This window comes from Sebastes fasciatus, chromosome 13, assembly GCF_043250625.1.
Source record: "Sebastes fasciatus isolate fSebFas1 chromosome 13, fSebFas1.pri, whole genome shotgun sequence".
NCBI classification, from domain to species: domain Eukaryota; kingdom Metazoa; phylum Chordata; class Actinopteri; order Perciformes; family Sebastidae; genus Sebastes; species Sebastes fasciatus.
This window is the reverse complement of record NC_133807.1, coordinates 1,874,250-1,889,534: the sequence shown is the minus strand read 5'-3', so window position 1 is coordinate 1,889,534 and position 15,285 is coordinate 1,874,250. Positions and strand designations below refer to the sequence as shown.

At 40.9% G+C, this 15,285-nt stretch overlaps 1 protein-coding gene across 2 annotated transcripts in view; it reads right to left on the bottom strand.

Moving 5' to 3' along the window:
- Positions 1 to 799: 799 nt before the first annotated feature.
- Positions 800 to 15,285, bottom strand: part of LOC141779965 (guanine nucleotide-binding protein G(I)/G(S)/G(O) subunit gamma-13-like) — a 29,000-nt gene continuing 14,514 nt past the window's right edge. The window contains exons 1-4 of one of the 2 annotated variants that reach the window (XM_074655013.1): positions 12,964 to 13,108; positions 9,789 to 9,916; positions 2,228 to 6,178; positions 800 to 2,123 (exon numbers count right to left, since the gene is read on the bottom strand). In XM_074655013.1, coding sequence (XP_074511114.1) covers positions 6,073 to 6,178; positions 9,789 to 9,886 — 204 coding nt within the window. In that variant the 5' untranslated portion in view covers positions 9,887 to 9,916; positions 12,964 to 13,108 and the 3' untranslated portion in view covers positions 800 to 2,123; positions 2,228 to 6,072. Of the gene's footprint in view, positions 2,124 to 2,227; positions 6,179 to 9,788; positions 9,917 to 12,963; positions 13,109 to 15,285 lie in introns of those variants that run through there. The other variant, XM_074655012.1, reaches the window with a different exon arrangement.

Below are 15,285 nucleotides of genomic sequence, written 5' to 3'. Positions count from 1 at the left end.
CAATAAGTGTGCCTTTCTTGATTTCTGCGTGTCTTTTGTACGCAATGTATCCCGCACTGACTGCAACGCAAACGTATCTGCATATAAATGCTACGGTAAGAATTTGTGATGTAGTATAAAAAGCGAGAAAGACCACTTATGGTGGACGGGTGGAGATGTGGATGGGCCTAACAAACACTGGACATTTAACCAGGAGACCCCTATTTGAGACCATTGTCGACCGGTGTTTTGTTGCAAGTTACGTTAGTGACGTTTGTCATGTCATGTGTTTCATGTTGACGTTTGTGACGTGTTTTCGGTAGTTGTATCCGTATGTGTTTCACTTAGTTTACTTACTTTTTTAAGCCCAACCATGACGTTTTCCCTTACCCTAACTAAGTGGTTTTCTTGCCTGAACCTAAGTTGGTGGTTTTCTTGCCTAAATCTAACTGCGGACGTTTGCGTGGCGTACAAATGACACAATAGCGCTAAAATGCGTACTCATGACACACAGAATGTCCGTATAATGTCGTGGTATTTATACGCTTTCCCGTGAGACCGAGTTGGCTATGTCTGCCCGTCCCTTTTTCTTTCTTTGTCTCTCTCATTATACAATGCTAAATTGACTGAATGGCCATCTGGTTTCACGTTGCCAATTTCTGGCTTGGAGATGGGGTTATTATGTATTATTTCGCCATAACAAATCAGTTGGAAGTGGCATATCTCTCTTGCTGATGCCATTAATCAGGCCACTCTTACTGTAGATTTGCAGTTGATGTTGCACTTACAAAGGTACACACAAAAGACAAAGACAACAGAGTTGTCTAAAAATCTTCTACTTTATTCAATAAGATAAATGTTTTTGCAAAACATTCAATAAAAAATGATCTTTAATTTATTGCTCATTGTCATCTTTACACTAGGACTTGATCTGATGCATAATATTTTTTTTCCAAAGCACTCTCACAAGGAATATGTTGCTAGATATTTAGACAAGATTTTATGCTGTCATTATAATAGTAATAACTTACATATGTACGCACGTTCAGATTATATAAAAACAAACCAAACAAATAAAGTTACAGTTGCTGAACAGAAAACAGAGAAGGGACAGGCAGACTCAGGAATCCTCTCACGTACTTTTGGAGCTGCTGTGAGACTGCAGCGAACAGCATTTGTTGCTTTTCCAGTGGTGTTGTAAGAGCAAAAAAAGTTTGAAACCTTTGAGTGGTAAAATCATGTTGGAAGAGGGAATAAACTTAAGCCTAACACTGGAAAAGCTACAAACCTGAGGCTCAGAACTTCAGTTCTTTGTACCGTGGAAGTCGTTTTAAAAGTCCCCCTACATGCATTTATCATGAAATTACAAGGCTATATTTTAACGCAAAGCTTTAGTATCATTCTGTCAACTAGTTAACACACATTGTACTTTCCAACACCTAAACTATTAAAATAAAATGAATAATACATAATGTCCAAAACAATGGAGGTGCATACTGTACATGCCAGTGAACCATGGAGCCTCTAAAATGATTCCATTTGGAATTGTCATGTTGCTTATATGCTTCTTGTTGTAGGCTAAAGTGACAATTTTGATTTTGTTCCCAAAAAGTATTTTAATAAATCTAAAACATGTCAATAGGCAGCCCTGTCTCCTAAAAATGACGTTCTCATACAAAGAAACTGCATTGTGAATCGTGTTTAGAGGGAAACACATTTTGTCGCGGATTACGTTTGTTTTTGATGCACCACAAATATGTTTTTCGTGATAGTCCGCGGAAGTCCGCCTAGGGAGGAGGTCGGGATGGTGGGTGGGTCAGACAAACACAGGACTTTCACCCAGGAGACTGCCGTTTGTGTCCCGTCTGAAACTAAGAGTCAATATTCATTTATTTTAATTTACGTCCATAGCTTAATAACATAATAAACATTAATTTATTTCATTAGTCATTAACCATGTAGTGGTTTTGTTTTGCCAAACCATGATGGGTTTTTTTCTTTTTCTAAACCTAACCAAGTAGTTTTGTTTCTTAAACCTAACCGCATAGTTTTGTTCCCTAAACCCAACCGCGTAATTTTGTTTCCTAAACCTAACCAAGTAGTTTTATTTCCTAAACCTAACCAAATGGCTTTGTTTCCTAAACCTAACCGCAGTTTTATTTCCTAAACATAACCAAGTAGTTTTGTTTCCTATACCTAACCACAGTTTTGTTTCCTAAACCTAACCACGTAGTTTTGTTTCCTAAACCTAACCACAGTTTTATTTCCTAAACATAACCAAGTAGTTTTGTTTCCTATACCTAACCACATAGTTTTGTTTCCTAAACCTAACCACGTAGTTTTGTTTCCTAAACCTAACCATGTAGTTTTGTTACCTAAACCTAACCAAGTAGTTCTGTGACTTGAACCTAACCAAGTAGCTTTGTTGAGTTATTTGTTTTGTTTTGTTTCAATTTACAGCGTTAACCACGTGTTTCAAACTGTTTAAAACTGCAACTGTAATCCGGTTGAAAATATGTTACCCTCGTAACGTAACTGAGAATGCATTTTAGTTGTATGGAAACGTAATTCTGTAGGACACATGGTTACAGTATGATTGGATGGAATCTTGCTTGCCGGATATGTTTTTCAGAAAGTAAGAAGTGCAGGTCTAAGATAAATGCAAGCATGTTTAAAAAAAAAAATTACTTCATTCAACAAACGTCATGGACCATATCATTGTTGAAATTAATTTAAGAAAAGGGGAAAATTAAACATTTTCTGTTACACGTTATAGGACCAAAGTCATCCAAGCACTGAGTAGCCATTGGGGAATCGGGTCATCTTGAAGAAAATGTTATATAATGAGACTCATTACAGTACTGAGATGATGTGAGGCTCTCCTGTCCCAAGTCATTTAGAGAATCCCACATCCTTGCCACTCCTCCCCTCATACACATTCTCAATAAGCAGCGTGTGTGTGTGTGTGTGTTTTGTTGATCTGCTCGGCTTCAGGCCTGCCTGTGTGTGTGACACAGCTGATTGTGTGTGCATGTACAGTATGTGTGTGTGTGTGTGTGTGTGTGTTTCACAATCCACAACGGGGCCTAATGTCCAAATTTATGCACTTTTTAGAAAAAAAAGAATACGCACACATAAACACACAATTACAGTCATGTGCACGCACACACAGGCCAGTTCTGAGGTCAGTGGTTATCATGCCGTATATTTACATTCTCGTTTTAAGGAAACTGTGTACAAGGCAGTAGTAGATGGTGATCTGGCAAGGTGTAGTCTTTTTTCTTCTTGTTGTTTTTTTTGGTCTTTCTGTTTTTTTCTTTCGAGTTGGGGTAGGAGGAAGAGGGGGTGCAGACATAGGACACAAAAACTAAGGTGAGAGAAAGGTCTCATCAATAAATAAATGAATAAATAAACCAAGTAATAAGTTAATAAGTTAAGTTAAAGGGCCTGTACATGTGTGGAGAGAGACGGTGTGCGTGCATGGTTCGTTTGATGTTGCATGTTGTCCTTAGGGGGCTGTAGCTAAGGCGGAGAAGGAGCAGTAGACTCAACCCACCCCCGCCCCCTAGAGACACCATAGCTTCATTCTGCTTCGACAACACAAACTGAGCTGCTATGAAACTTTCTGACCTAATGACAGTGAAGAAAAACAACACCGGTTGCAGATCTCGTCTTCAGAATGTAAATGTGAAAACCATGCGTTGCATGTTGTGTGAAATCAAAACGTACATATGAAAACTGTAAGTAGTCACACTGGGAGGATAGAAGTGAAACTGAAAACGCAATTTTCGCTGTCACGGTGAACTTTTCTTAACTCGTGCATGTTCGTTCTTTGTTTGTCTCTTTGACGGAAGGCTGTTCACCCTAGCAGATCGGAACTGCCACAAACACTTTTGTGTTCCGGTATGGGTGCTGTGCCATTGTTCCGATGGCCTATTGTTCCGAAACCCCAATAGCCCAAAAAATGTCCTGACAGCCCGTTATTCCGAACATGGCTAATTATTATGCAAAATGGCTTCATCGGACCTTCCCGGTCGAAGGCATGAAGCTGATTTGCAAAAACTCTCGCGAGACTCACTGCCCGAAGACCTATCCTAACCGTACCAATTTGAGGTCAATGCCTAACCTTAACTGTTCCAGGTCAATCCCTAACCTTAACTATTCGAGATCAATGATTAACCTTAACAATCTTGAGAGTTTCCTCAGTTTGCAGGCTCCCTTCTAGCCACTACCCTAATTTCACTCCTCATGCCTAAACCCAACCAACCCAACCAATGAAAGCTTCAAGGCAAATGAGACGGGAAGTTCCGTTAATGTCATTCTGCATAATAATTAGCTACGTTCTTCTGTTTGTTGCGCAGGGAGTGTGTATTTTCGGAACAATGGGCAGTCCCCCCGACATGGTCAGATGACACTTCGTACGAACTAATTTGTCTGGCATAATTTGTTAATTAAGTTTGTGGTTAACATATTAAAGTTAAGTAATTGGTTAACAAAGAACATGTTTATAGTTTGAAAATGCAGCATAAGAACCTATAAAGATTTAAAATTGATAATAATGAAATTCATATTGTCACAATGGCTTTTACACACCTGCATCCGAGAAGCATTCGAGATGGACTGAAATCCAATTGCACAAACCACTAAATATTAATTATTCATATGTTTGTGTTAGCTTACTATGGATAACTCTTAGCCAGCTAGCTGAGCTGTCATTATCGTAACTAAACTAATACTTCGCTCAAGGTATTCTTCTGCGTTTCTTGGCGTTATTGAACCACCTCATTACCACCACCCTCTATTCTAGAGTAAAGCCAACGCTGATTTACATGCAGCCCAGGAAAACCAAGCAATCCCGTTTGTGTAAATACAAGAGTATTAAATCACATCTGGATTTAATCTTACTTTACTTAAAGCTTCATATACAATACAGCCATGACTCTTAATGTCCCCTACATGTAGGTCCTACGGTTCTTAAGGCCTTTACACACCGGGGGCGTTTTTTTAAGTGATTCATTCGCATCAATATATTTTTAATAAAGGCATCGACCAATCATGGTCTCGGAAGAACGGGTTGAGATGCACCTATATTTATGCAGCAACAACACGGAGGCTCCGTAGTTCGAATCAGGACAGCCAACTTTATTACTCAACGCAGACCAGATCCACTCCTTCCGTTCTTACCTTTCACAATAAAAGCCCTACACATATAAGATTCGCAGGCAAGTATTACTCATATTTATGTCTCATCTCATTCGTCACACCCCCGGTGTGTTATGGCCTTGAGGTTAGTCAGATTTCTAACCCTAACCTTTGGGGAATTGTAAAACATTAAAACCATTGTCTGTAAGCCAACATTAGCAAATCCTTGGTGTATAAATATACTGTACTATAAATAAGCTTGATTTAATTATGAATCATTGTAGGTTCTTATGGTATGGTTTAGTTTTAACATGGCGTTAACAGCTTTAATGTAGTTATTTTGTCAACCACAAACTTGCGCAATTTATTAACTTTCAATCGATAAAGTACCAAAACTTTATTCTGGTTTTATGATCATTTTGTAAGAGCAAGTGGTTTGTATCTCAACGTGGAACAAAATCCCCCTAGCAGATCTGCAGTCAGTCTGGCAGTAAGAATGTGACTACAGTTTATTACAACATGGAAATGGAAAAAAAAAAAGTAGAGATTGTAAAAGAGCAGAGAAAGTGTGTGACTGGCAGCTGCATAAATAAGTCATCATATATCATACAGAGACATGTAATAATATTGATCATCGTCTTCATATATCGTAGTAATGATGCATTGCCGTGGCAGGAATAAACTTGCAGTGAATGTGTGGCGGTCAGGGAGAAACCCAAAGTTTGGAGTGTGTGAGTGTGTTTCTCTGTCAGTGTGTGTTTCTGTGCCCTTGTTGGAGTGTGTGTGTAGGGGGACATCAGCTGTTGTACATTCACGGTGAGAGGTTAGGAGGCGCTGTCCTGTCAGGGCCGTCACAGGCCCGGGACAGGAGGGTCAGGTTCAGGGGTCATCAGGTGTGTGTTGGCCAGCGTGGTTAAAGTTGAAAGGCCGTGGCAGGGTGGTTGGTTTCTTCTAGAGAAGGATGCACTTTCCTTTCTCCACCCATGGGTTGTTCTTCATCAGCTCTGGGTTCAGGAAGGGATCCTCTGGGACGCCGTCCTCTATCCACTTTACCAAACTTTGTGAAGAGAGAGAGAGAGAGAGAGAGAGAGAGAGAGATTTTTCAAATTCCTGAGGAAGTTTACTACCACAATCCATCCTCTCTTTTTCCATACAAGGCAAGAAGGAGAGGGGGAAGCTGAGCAACCAGAAGTAACTAATTACATTCAATTCTGCAGCTGTAGCTTTTTGTGTACTTTAACTTTTTTTAGAAAGTTTGAATTTGTACAAAAGTCCTTTTCTTTAACTAAAGTAGTGTACTTTACAGCAGTTGAACTTGTTGAACGGACTAGGGTTTTGCGTTATGACATTTAGTCGTCTCATTTAGCCACTTGTTAGCAGCCACCTTTTTCAAGACATATAAAAGCTTAAAAATTCACGAGTGTGTTATTTATTTAATGTATTTTATGCCGTAGAACAAAATGTTAAAATCTCTTAATCTTATGTTAACCACAGACTTTATTTCAGGCATCTAACAAAATACCCATTCAAAAACATTCCAGATGAAGGAATCGGGACTTGCTAAAATGATAACTCATTTCCGGGTTTTAGGACTCATTCCTCTAGCACTCTATGCCTCTGCACCTCGGTCATGACTTGTAGCTCATGGTCTGAAAATGTCCATTTTCTTTTTCTCTCTGCATCCTGTGTTCTTGGCGAATGTACAGAGTAGTAAAATGTCTCCGTTCGTTTTTTATCATATTTAGTCAACCTCATCCTGGTTTTCTTTTGTCTTTCTTAGGTTTAGTTGACTAAAAGTCTGGGCATTTTAGTCTCATTCAGAGAAAATGGTGACTATTTTAGTATAGTTTTAGTCAATGAAAACTGTTGACTTTAGTCGATTTAAGTCATTACGTCATATTGAACATTTTAGTCAATTTAATCTAGCCAAAGAATCACCTGCTTTCTTTCTCCCAAGCCCTGTTGTCGTCATTGTTAACTTTAACTTATATTTTAAACTACATTTTTAGTCAATATTGCCTGTTGATATAGTCACAGTTAGTGTTTAATGATGTTGGTGCCGTCTCATCTTAGTCATGGAAAAATAGGTCCTTGACGTACATATTTAGTCATAGTTTTCGTTAAAGGTATAATATGCATGGATTTTCTAAAAAAACAATGTATATACCGATACAAAAATAATCCCTCTCAATCATCTCTTTTCCTCTTATTTTGCTGTGTTCGGGACGTTACTTGGCTTCAGCAATAACATTTTATTTCTCTGATTCACCTGTTTCCCACTAACACCATTCCCTATCTTCATTCACTCTATAGCTTGCTCAACCATTGCTCTCTCTCCCCCTCGCTCGCTCATTGAGCTGAGGAGGAGTGGCCAACTTTGAATGCTGTGTGTTTACAAACGGCAACCGACAACGATTACATATTATATAGGGATGCTAATTTTAAAAAATTTCCTTATCCTATAACCGACCTTCGTTAACTGATTATTAACCGTTTACTGACAAGATTTGTGCCTCTTAAGCAGCGGTGCGTCAGCTGCAGTGTATGAGGACAACAGACAACGTAGTCCCGAGTTCACCCGTCCGGGAGCGTATACTGCATTCACTATCTCCAGTTCAGCGTCCGGGAGCGTTAATTTAGCAGGCAGACACTTTTTTTGTTGGTGGCGTTCTAGCTGTGAACGTAGGTGTAGCAGACACAGTTTATTTGTTGGTGAATAAATGCTACGAGGCTACAACTCCTCCGCTCAAGCGAGCTATAGACGGGAGCCAACTTCCTGTATCTGTAACGCCGGCTCCGCCTCTTAAGGTGGGCTTAAGGTGGACGTTTTTTTTCAGCTTTTTAATTACTTATTAACATTTCTTTTAACCGTTTTAACCGATAGCGTTAATCGGTTAAAATGCTTAATGTCGGTTAACGTTAAATGGTTAATCATGGACATCCCTAATATTATAGCTTTCACAAAATTAACACTAATACTTTGCCACATGGATAATTGCAATTATATGCAAAAAAAGGGTAAATTGCACTCAGCTCCAAAACTTTATGGGCGTGTTTGCGCTGTAATATCATTTACGCAATATCTTTTGTGAATCGGACGGGGTAGCAGTTGCAAGTGATTCGCATTTCATGGTGCTATCAGCGGCTGCAATCCATTCTTGGTGAATTTGCCTGTGCTGAAATTGGCAAAGGTGTGTTTTATTGTTTCAGGCATTTAACTTTTCTTTTGTAAAAGAAAGAATATGTTAATTGTTCTCTCGAAGTTTACATAATCTCACTTTAAATTCAGTTAATTAGCCTATCCATAACAGTACTTGAAGTAAATAAAGATGTAAGTAAGGAAAACAATGTACTCTTTCCATCACTACTTCTCCTATTTTTTCAGTATTTTTTTTATATTCACAAGTTTCAAAACACTGACCCTGAATACTTTTGTACTCTACATGAAAGACAGACAGTCCTCTCTAGCAGTGCTGTTGAAGCGTCAGAAGTGTTTCTTCTGATTGGCCCTTCATCTACTGGCACTGCAGTGAGAGCATGAGACAGACAAAGAGAGCGCTGAACACAACTTAATGACGGCTGCAGCTTTGCTTAATGATGCGATATGCGCTGTGACAGTAGCCTTCAAGGCAGCATTAGTTAATGAAATCATATCACTGTTTTATTATTGTGCTGGAATGACTTATGCAGTCATATCCAAAGTCATTGTGTTCATCGTACTTATTACAATGAACAACAGCAGATATTTCTAGCCGTATGTGAGTAGCATTTATATTGGTGTATAATTGAATAACCCACTGAATACTTGAGTTACCGTGGAAACAGCAGTTGGTTATACAACCTCAACTCGAGGTCCACTTACTCACATGTTCACAGGGTAGTCAAATTTAAGATATGAAGGAAAGTCACCGTGACGTCAACCATTGGATTGTGGACTACGGTTTTGAAGCCTCGACTTCGGCATTTTGGCCATCGCCATCTTGGTTTTTGGCCATTATTTGCGACCGGAAGTGACACGAGAGGGAGGAGCTAAGTACAACCGAACGCTGAATAAGACATTTCTAGGCGACCATAAAGGTTATAATTAACTTTCATGTACTGAAAACACACTGTGAAAGGGTTAAAGCTGTAAGAGGAACACACGGACTACTCCCAGATCGGGACTGATCGGAACACTGTGGTAGCGACCTGTCAATCACAAGGTAGCCACGCCCTAAAGCATACCCTGCTTTATCGTTTATGCTGTCTTGAAGAAGACTTGAAACTATGTTTTCTATTTTTACAATGTGTAATAAATCAAGTGAGAAGTAGGGTCATTTTCTCATAGACTTCTATACAATCAGGCTTCTTTTTGCAACCAGAGGAGTCGCCTCCTGATGGCCGTTAGAAAGAATGCAAGTTTAAAGCATTTCCGCATTGGCTTCACTTTTTAGAACCGGAGTTCACCACCTGGTTGTACTTCAAATATTCAGTTACAACCTTGTGTAAGTGGATTAACAACTTTTACATTGTTGCATGCTGTGTCTAACTGTCACATGTTTCTCATTGTGCTCAATGCATTTAGCAAAACCAAAGCTATTTCATTTCAGAGCTACTTATCACAGTTGTCTTTTGGGGTTTGAACTCTGTGCAGGTGCTTGTAGAGCTATTGTGGACCAACTACTCACTCAGTCACTGTTTTGGAGGACTTCTCTCGTTTGAAGGCCAGCTGGTACTTGAGGCTCTCCACCTCCTTCTTCATCTGGGGCAGGTCCATCTCATCCATGGTTGCAGCTTGTATGAAGGGCTTTTCTACCTGTGCACAACGGGGAGGCCAGTTAAATTTATGCAGTACCTAACACTGTTAAATAGCAGTCAGACACACTCAATGCAACTATGCCCTGCAGCAAGAACACCAGAAAGTACATCTGATTTATAATGGCTGCTTAGCGATTCCACCTACAGGAGGGGAGAACAGAGGCTATTAAACGTAGTACAAACAAGTGCTGCCAAAACTGGCAGACCCACTTAACGCCACAGGATACAGGGTGCCTTCTTTTGTGTCCTTGGGGCTTCTTGTTTCCACTTTGGAAAAGTTTCTCAGCTTTAATGAATATGCCAAATTTAATTACGTTTGCAACCAACCAACATAACAGCAGGTCAACAGCAAATCAATTTTATGCAAATTTTGGTTCATTTCTTCCATATTGCCACTTGCATTGACTGCAGGTTAGAGTAGAGTAGTTGATATTCAACACCTGAAGGGAGGGAAAAGAGACATTGTTTTGCTTCTATGCCCAAAAAGTAGAAAAGGGACATCCTGTACTTGTGCTGTGTCCCATTTCTTCCCATTTGCCCTCAATCCCCCCCGTCCTATTGCGTGTGCTTCTGAAATGTAGTGGTGTCCCAACACAAAACTTCACTCTGTGAGATGAGTGCTTGGCCCTCCTCTCCACAACCCACCACACCGAGGGCGAGCTGAAGCAGAAGAACAAAAAAAGAACAGTAAAAGGCAGTCGGCCTAATGTAGCTTTAAGATGGCTTTAAGCTGGAGGGGATGCTCTATTACAGTGATTCCCAACCGGGGGGGGTACATGTCTGCAGTTGCCATATGACACCAGCACTTCTTGGATCTTCTGAAGATTACATTTTCCCGTCTACCCGTCTTGAAAAACGGACCAAGGAGTCTAACGTGCATGCACAAGTCAGAGGGTGCAAGCAAAAAACCGTGGTGCAATGAAAGTGAGGGCCGGTGTGCGCCGGCTGAGGTGGGATCCCAGCCCAGCGGGGTCGGGCGCACCGTCGTAAAGTGGTATCGGTGCCGTTTTGCGATACGAGTAAATGAGCACAGTATCAGACCCGATACCCGGTATTAGTATTGGTGCATCCATAATGTGAACCACTCACCCACCAGCATAATAAGATCAGTACTCCCTCAACACAACCTGTAGAGATTAATGCATCAGTAATAGATTAATGCACCAGTAATATTTATCACTTTAATGGGTCATATCCACTGTAAGTTAGTAGGAGGAGCTGCAATGAACAAAAGACAAAATCCATCCTATGGAGACAAAACTGTAGTGCGTTTTATCATGTTATAGCGTATTAGCTGTAATGGAAGTTGGAGATTGAGTATTATATGATGTCTGTCTGTATGTTGATGAGAGAAAAAAACACTAACATATTTATACGGCAGTAGTTGAGTGAGTTTTCCTTTTATTTTATGCTAAATGTGAGGTTTCTATACTTTCTATAGCCTACTGTATAAAATGTTACAGTATTGTGGAAACTAAAGTCCTAATGCACAGTTATATAATGTTACCAGTGCAGCCTTCTAGTACTCTTCAACCTTGGACGAGAGGGAGAAAGTCACATGTAACCAGGTCAAAGTCATTGCTAGCTACAGCTAACTGCAGGCAACTGCACTTCTGTAGAAATGGACTGTTGCAAACAGAGATGTTTCTCAACATCTTTTCAGGATCTTTTTAGAACACGATCGTTGCTGCATTAAATGAATACTTCCACATGTTTGGAAATACGCTTATTCACTTTCTTTCCAAGAGTGATAAAAGATCAATACCACCCTTCAGAGTTAAGTACGGAACTAAAGTCGAGACACCGTTAGCCTAGCTAACTATAAAGACTAGAGAGAGGGCCAAACTGCTAGCATGGTTTTGTCCAAAGTGCAAAAATGCAACTCTAAAGCTCACTAGTTAACACGTTGTATCTCATTTGTTTACCCGACAGTGATGAAAAAAAATATTTATTGTGGTTCTATGGTGAGTTACTTGAGGTAACTATTGTTTAGCAAACAACAGCTTCCCAAGTCAGTTCATCACATTGAGGTGGCCAGGTTTGGTACCAAACCGGACGTAGCTAGCAACATGCGCTATAGCTGGTAATAGAGTGCTACAGGGATGACGTATTTTTTAGTCCAACCAGGAAGTTAGCATCACCCTGGTTCCCCCGACAAAAGCCAATGGGATTGTTCCATTGGATTTGGAATTATTGCAGAAAATCAGCTCTGTGGCAAACACATGTTTATGATACATACACGTTTTGTTCAGCAAGATAATCTTTACAAATGAACACCACTTTTATGATTTTTAAAGCGCGACTGCAATCGCCAGAAGTAAAAAGATAGCGTTAGGCTATAAAGGAACTACACCACGGTCACATGAGTGCCAGTATACACCACGAGGCTGTAAAGGAGGACTAAACGATGACGTTGAAAGACACAAAGGCTTCACAATTCAAGAGTGGGGTATTTATTGATGTATTTTATGTCGTAGAACAAAAAGTTAACATCTCTTAAGCTTGTGTTAACCACACAACTTAATTCAGGCATTTAACTAAAAATCCATTCAATAAACCCATTGACTTCTAGACGAGGGAACCGTATGTGCTACGGTTTCGGGTTTTAGGACTCATTCCTGTAGCACTCTATATTACACTGAAGTAGCAGGTTGTCTGAACTGTTGTTGTACATAACTCCCTCTATTGTCATTTTTATGTTTCTGGTCATGTACACATTAAACATACAAGATCCATTGTGTAAATTAGTGAGCTTTGGAGATGTTGGTCGCTGTATTTTTTAACTCTGGACAGAGCCTGACTGCGTCTGTCGTTTTTCCAACATACTTTAGATGAAACCACGCCCCCTTCCGTATGACAAATGTTTTGACGCTTGCGTTCCCATGGAAACCTCTTTCACGCGGGTCCTGCGACATATGAGAGCTACAGTAGTTTGGAAAATAGCAATACAGGGCACTGAATTGGATTAATTTACTGTTTATCAGATAACAAATGACTTAAGAATTAGCTAGCTAGCGCACTCTGCGGCCCCTCTGTCTCACTCACCGCCGCTGGAAGACTAGCTCGCCGGCAGGAGTGTGGGCGGCAGCTCCGGAGATGGACCTTCAGTTAGCGGCTGTAGCAACTTGAATTCAGCCAGCGCAAACTCCAGTGCCGAGAGTAACAGCGGGCTGGAGATCAGCAAACTTTGCCGTTACACAGGTTAGCGGCTAATTTCCAAGCTACTGTAGCTGTCATATTGTGTGGGACCCACATGGCGGAGGTTTCCATGGGAACGCAGCCGTCGAGACTTTTGTCATACGGAAGTGGGCGTGGTTTCATCTAAAGTAGGTTGGAAAAATGATAGTCATTTCTGATCTGAGATCTGCAAAAACTTGCAAAAACTCTCACGAGACTCACTGCCCCACGACCTATCCTAAGCCTTACTATTCAAGTTCAATGCCTAACCCTTACTATTCAAGGTCAATGCCTAACCCTTACTATTCAAGGTCAATGCCTAACCCTTACTATTCAAGGTCAATGCCTAACCTTAACTATTCGAGATCAATGCCTAACCTTAACAATATCGCAAGAGTTTGCTGGTACCCTTCTAGCCACTACCAACAACAATGGACGCAGCCAGGCTAGCACTTCTCCCCTTGTTTCCAGTCTTAATGCTAAGCTAGGTTAAACATGTACTGACTCTGCTACTTAACGCACAGATATGAGTGGTATTAACCTTCTCATCGCATTCTCTAAAATAAAGTAAATAGGCATTTTTCCCAAAATGTTTAAATATTTCTTGAAACACAGTATATTTAGGACTTTACATGAGCCACTGAGGCACACATACACATTTAGTTGTGAAGGATTATATTGAAAGGAAGGGCTTTTGTGAAATGTATTGTGGGCCATGACCAGTTTGTACCTCTATCTTATTTGCTAGGGTCAGGAAAACACTTTATCATATATTTACATACAATAAATAATTGGCATATTTAACTCAGGATACTGCAGGCAGGATAGCCAAACATGTCAGTGGTCAACTCTGCAGCAATATTGTCTCCATTCTCTTCTGCTGCGTCTTTTTCTTTGTCTTTTCCTCCCTCCCTCTCTCTCTCCCCACCCACGCTCTGCATCCACTACACCCTCTCAACAATACTCCTCCCCTCTTCAATGTTCACTCGTGAATGTGTACCCTCGAGTGTGTGTGTGTGTGTGCGTGCCCGTGTGAGCCATTTGAGGATTCGAGTGAGCCGAGCGCTCGTCTAGCCTGCACTCAGAATCGATCTCACTGAGGTGCTTCAACACAGAAACAACAATGGTATTTTTAAGGGACATTAAATAGTACTTGATATTATCAATTGTCCTCTATGACAGTTTACTGAGTGAGGGGGCATTATGAAGCAGGAAATAGCGGCTCTGAATTCAACACCTACTTCACCAAATCAGGATGCTATTGAACTACATAAACCATAACAATACGATAGGCATTTGTTTTATTACCTCCGCCAAGGACGAAGGGCCTAGGAAGGAGGTTCTGTTTTCACCGCCGTTGGTTTGTTTGTTTGTTTGTTTGTTTGTTTGTTTGTTTGTTGGATTGTTGGTTTGTTTGTCTGTTGGTTTGTTGGTTTGTTTGTTGGATTGTTGGTTGGTTTGTTTGGTTGTTGGTTTGTTTGTTTGTTGGTTGCTTTGTTGGTTTGTCCGTTTGGAGGATTACTCCAAAAGTCCGCAATGGATATGAATGACATTTTTTGGAGGGGTGGGGTGTGGCACAATGAACAATCCATTAGATTTTAGTGGCTTCGGGAATTGTTGTGGTGCATACTTGTATTTTGGGTTTCTACTAGAACATGTTAACACGCTGTCTGAAACACTTGAGCTCCTGCTTCCAGGCAGGTATTATGCAAATGTATTACTTGGTGACATCACCACGTTACGGAAGAAAAGGTGTGACTTCAGCCAATCAAATCCAGCAAGAGGCAAGCTTTACTACTTTACCACTTCCTTCCTATTTTGATGCCGGTAGATGTGGAACAGTGGGACAATGGCAAATGCAGACGAAAGGTTGACATTAGCTGTATTTAATTACTAGGGATGCACTGATACCGATACCAGTATCGGGTCCGATACTGTGGTCATGTACTCGTACTCGTACTCTCAAAACGGCTCCGATACAACGGCACCGATACCACTTTACGGTGGTGCGCCCGACCCCAATGGGCCGGGATCCCACCTCAGCCGTCGCGCACCGGCCCTCACTTTCATTGCGCCACGGGGTTTTGCTTGCACAACGCGGTCGGGATGCACTGAGGACAGTCCACCCCGGTCGACAGTCGCACCGGGAGCAGGGGAGAGAGGGCGCAGAGAGCCCTTTCACCACGGTGC